The sequence below is a fragment of the Protomyctophum parallelum genome, assembly GCF_964188405.1.
Source record: "Protomyctophum parallelum genome assembly, chromosome: 23".
Taxonomy (NCBI): Eukaryota; Metazoa; Chordata; class Actinopteri; order Myctophiformes; family Myctophidae; genus Protomyctophum; species Protomyctophum parallelum.
Window position 1 is genome coordinate 25,718,706 of NC_139715.1, and position 5,295 is coordinate 25,724,000.

Genomic DNA, 5,295 nt, shown 5'->3' on the forward strand with positions numbered 1-5,295 from the left:
TAATCGATTAATTGAACCCACCCCCCATATAAATCAATATCACAACATGGAGGTCTTAGAACTACCACCACAGGGACAGACAAGCCCCAATCTCTCAAGCTCTCAAGTGCCCCATAGCTTTAATGGGACATGTACTGTATGCGCCACCTCGGACATGCATAGAGGAGAAGACCATGAGGGTCTTCTTAACTTTGCTCTTCTGTGCTCCAAGTCCCCAGGGAGAAATCCAGTGACCCCCCACTCCCCATACTCCCCTGTACCCACCTGAGGGGAACCCTAGGCCCACTAAACTCTAGACCGGAACCCCTTTACCTTCTCACCCAACCCCACCTATCATACTCCCCTCTGCACCCGGTAGAGACTTAGGTTCTGCCTACTCTGCACTAAGAGTAAGTAGAGCGTCCCCTCGAGAGAGACGGAGAAGAAATCACCGTTCATTTCCCTCATAGACTTTTCAAAAAGTATTTATTTAAAGACGTTTACGCCGGACAAAGCCAACTCTTGTCGCGACAATTCATGACAATAAACACAATGTTTTGGGCCAAACAAAGAATTAGAAAAAACAGCAGATTACAACACTTGTTGTTTTTCTTCTTTGTAATTATTTGTTTGGTCCAAAATATTGTGTTTGTTGTCATGATTTGTCACGACAAGAGTTGGCTTTGTACAACGCTTATAATGTCTTTCAATAAATACGTTTCGAAATGTCTATGGGAAAAATGCATTGGGAATTATTTCCTGGGCCTGGCGTCGTCATGAAAGGGGGCGGGACTGCGACGCTCTATAATGCAAGAAATTAGTTTTGGGTGGGGTGTATAATGATGAATTATTTACAGTAGTTTGAGCCAAAGTTTATCCACCAAGCTATCCAAAACGTTTCAATATTGCAATCATGTAGGCTATTATCTATCAACTAGTGATGCACCGAATTTTCGGCCGCAGAAAATATTCGGCAGAAAATGGCAAAATATGCATTTTCGGCCTATTCGGTTTCGGCCCAAATAGGCAGAAAATATATCACCGAATAGTGTATGCAATTAATGCATTCAAAGAGCTGAATAAATGTTTTATGGATCCATAATAGTGATTATTATTTAAGTTTTGCCATAACCATAATATAACATTTGTAGAATCAAACTCAGGTTAATGGGTTAAGTGAGGATACTAAAACAGCGATATTCAGTTACACTTCATACCAATGATACTGTGCGGGTGTAGGTATGTTAAGTGATAACCACTTTCAACATGGCATTATAGGCAAAAGCTTTCTAAATCTTTCAAATTTTCCAAACATCTACAAGCTTGTAGGTCAACAATCTTTGCTATTTGTTGTACAACAAAGTATTTATAGTGCTTAAGTGGCATTCTGGACTAGACCTGTCTGGCTGGAAACATTGTGGTTGCAAGGACTGCATTTCTGACCTTTCAGATATAGGACTGTGTCACAGTCATTACCCGGTGATTGAGAGATTATTTATTCTGTACTTACTCTGTATAAAAATACTATTTTAACTAGTGATGCCCCGAATATTCAGCCGCAGAAAATGTTCGGTTTCGGCACGAATAGGCAGAAAATATATCACCGAATAGTGTATGAAATTAATGCATTCAAAAGGGCTGAATAATGTTTTATGGACCCATAATAGTGATTATTATTTAAGTTAAGTTTTGCCATAATAATTTATTTTAAATAAATCAGGTAGCTTTAAGGTACGGCCATGACAGCAATGGTAGGAAAAAAGATGTATAATATTAATCATATTCGGATATTCGGTATTCGGCCAACTGTTTCCTATATTCGGTATTCGGTTTCAGCCAAGAATTTCAATTTCGGTGCATCCCTACTATCAACTGACAATATTCTCTGCCACAACCTTCTGAATTACTGAAAATTGTGACTATTAGTTTTGTTGTGTTTTGAGGATATCTTGAAACCTTATTCCAAAAAATATATAAATATTCAGACATTTATTAAATATTTAGTTTAGTTAACTTGAAACTGGTGACTATTTCAGAGGGTTTTAACAGAGTCACAAACACAATATTGGATTTCACAATTATCTAATTGTATCTCTGCAATTTGAACAAGTTCAATGGACTCCTAGACCCCAAAAACATAGGGTTAGACACAAAAAGTACTTGTCTAGGATGAATAATGAAGGAGTTAGGCTATTTCAATGGTTTTTAGGCCATCTTGGACGCCATCTTGAAAATAACACCTTTCGGGTGGTCAAACTTTGGTAAACTTTTAGTATGTTATTAGGGACACCTAATACTACAAAAAACTGTTGAGAAACCTTTTGTTGCAATTTTTTTGGGGTAAGGTGCTTTTTTTTCATAGATTTACTCGCCTATGATCATCGAGAGAGAGATAGAGGACTGTTTCCTGATTTATTTGTGCACGCTTCTCATCCATGGTCTTGTACATCGCGTACACCCTTGTGCGACGGAAAATAATCCATATTTTCCGGACGCACTGTATTCCCATGTGTAAACACTGGTATAATAATAGTAATAACCAACCATGCAAGCTTATTGACTGCCAGGGATCTGTTGAACTGTCTGGCTTTCATTACGCACGGAGCGCGCCCTTTCCCTCTCCATTTAGTTTTATGAATCCATTGCAAAACATTGCATCGATTGCAAAAATATAACATTAATGTTTGTGGATTACATAGCAAATAGTATCAGGAAGAGAAAGTTTTGTCACAATAAATACAAAATATATTGAAAGACCGATAACATGGGCCTCACATTGAGTGTTGATTACGAAAATAATATACAGATTTAATACATTTTCACAAAAGTGAAACCTATAGTGGATCACAGGTTAGTTATGATAAATGTGACCGAGGCCTAAGTATAGGGGTCTGCTCTGGGATAATGCAGAGAGATTCCAACCTTCGAAGTTTCGGAAGGGATGGATATGGTTCTCTTGAGGCGAGCTGTTCTTAAAGTCCTTAGGTCGGCGGCTCGATCTTGGTATGAAGTCCTTCTCAGTTCTCATCTTAAATCCATCCTTGCTCGCGTAGGCACCTATATTTATAGTGTTGAGATGTCAGGTATGAGGTATGTCAGAGTGACGTCACCTCTGACACCCCGGTTATGATGTCAGAGAGGCAACTGGTTCCTTCGTAACAATAAAGGACTTTGATAAAGTGAGCAACTTAGGAAAGGTGTACTCCATTTTCATTTTATAAACAATTGTCATGTCACACCATATGACGATTTTAGGCACATTTTAAGTACAAGTACAACAAAATGATGAATAAATTCTGATTCCAATAAAATATCTAAAAACAAAATGTTTCCATAAAGATGAGTGAGTAGAACAAAAGTAAATCATTTTTATTCCTATTTAAAGGTTTTAAAAAAACACTTTTTTTGGGGCGTCACGTCACTGACCCATATATGGCGTGTGTCGTCACCTTGCACAATAAATGGTTAAAAGGCGGTGTCTAAATGTTGACAGCTCTGCTTTTTTGCACTGGGCTGTCTGTGTGAGATTATGGTTACCAATTAGATTAGCTAACAAGGTGACGATGTCTTGGAAGTCAAGGACTCGCTGTTTGCAGGTGTTTGACACAGAACTGAGTGCTGATACTGTTGAATGGTGTCCTATTCCAAAGTGGCACAACATCCTGACATGTGGAACATATCAACTCCAGAAGAGTCCAGATGGGGCAGTAGAAGAGTCTGCGACTCCCAGCCGGATTGGTCGTTTATACCTGTTTGAATTTCGCCAAGAGAGCTCCCTGACCCCGCCTCTCACTGAACTGCAGCGTGTGGACACACCAGCTATTCTAGATTTGAAATGGTGTCATGTACCAGTATCAGAGAAGCCATTGTTAGGAATGGCCACTGCAGTTGGGCACATCCAGCTGTACACACTCACAGAGAGTCAGGAAAGCCACTGGGGTCTAAAGGCTCTGAGCAGCCTGGAAGTTGGAGCTGACAGGCTGGCCCTCTCACTAGACTGGTCCACTGGCAGGGGGGACAGCAGTGATGTGCGGGTGGTGTGCAGTGACTCTGCAGGCTGTGTGAATGTACTCTCACTGGGTCAAACCAGTTTGACAGCTGTATCACAGTGGAAGGCCCATGACTTTGAGGCCTGGATCTCTGCATTTTCCTACTGGGACACTCAGCTGATTTACTCTGGTGGGGATGACTGTAAACTCAAGGGCTGGGATCTACGGATCGGTCCTGCCACGCCCACTTTCACCAGCAAGAGGCACACAATGGGTGTATGTAGTATACACAGTAATCCACACCGGGAGCACATCCTAGCTACAGGAAGCTATGACGAGCAGGTTCTGCTGTGGGATGGCAGGAACATGAGGCAGCCCCTCAGTGAGAACCCCCTTGGGGGGGGCGTGTGGAGACTAAAGTGGCACCCCACCCATGAACACCTGCTGTTGGCTGCCTGCATGCACAACGACTTTCACATCCTCAACTGCCAGCAGGCACTAGAGGGCAGTGAAGGAGAGTGTCCCAGCCTTGCCTCCTACATTCTGCACAACTCCCTGGCGTATGGAGCCGACTGGTCACAGGTCACCCTGGAAGGGCCTGCTCCTCTCTACTCGCCACAGACAATGGAGACGAGGAAAAGCCATGTGGAGACCAGTGGCAGAGGACACGTGAGGATCCAATATGAATCCCCCACTGCCAGCTTTGACACGTCACTGGAAGACGACGAGGGTCGCTACATCCCAGAGGCCGTAACGCCGACCCCATCCACCACTTCCAGCTCCGCTACTATTCCACCCCTTGATAGTGCAGCCGATGGAAACTCTGTGTCCTGTTTGCTTGCCACTTGCTCTTTCTATGACCATATGCTACATGTATGGCGCTGGGACTGGGCTCCTGAGAATGCCTGTGGCTTCCCCCAGGCCCAGGAGGGCAGTGAGTCAGGAGACCAAGCAGGTGACTCGGCAGGAGCTTCAATACAGAAGCTGTATCACAGCAGATGATGAATCCTAAATACCACCAGTTAATTTATACTGTATGTAGTCAAAGTCTGACCAAAGATAATACATTATACAGACATAAAATATTGGACCAAATATTTGTGGCCACTATACACGTATTCCATAAAGAATACTGTCAACATACACTGCAGTGTATGACAGAAAACAAACCATTTCTACTTTTGTTGTCAACCACATGCAGTTCAAAGGTGCAAAGATCGGTGGAAGTCCATCCTTGACTACTATCGAAGACTGAAGATGAAAGAAAAGATGAAGCCAAGCGGGAGCACAGGGGGACGCAAGAGGAAGTGGGCTTATTGGGGGATCA

General features: G+C 42.6%; 1 protein-coding gene across 1 annotated transcript; it reads left to right on the forward strand.

The window, feature by feature from the left end:
* Positions 1-3,535: 3,535 nt before the first annotated feature.
* LOC310854330 (diphthine methyltransferase-like) lies at positions 3,536-4,970 on the forward strand (the record flags this gene model as incomplete). The annotated part of the gene is made up of 1 exon (XM_083758927.1): positions 3,536-4,970. The coding sequence occupies exon 1, from the start codon at positions 3,543-3,545 to the stop codon at positions 4,968-4,970; it is 1,428 nt and encodes a 475-aa protein (XP_083615053.1). The 5' UTR covers positions 3,536-3,542.
* Between the last annotated feature and the right edge of the window lie 325 nt (positions 4,971-5,295).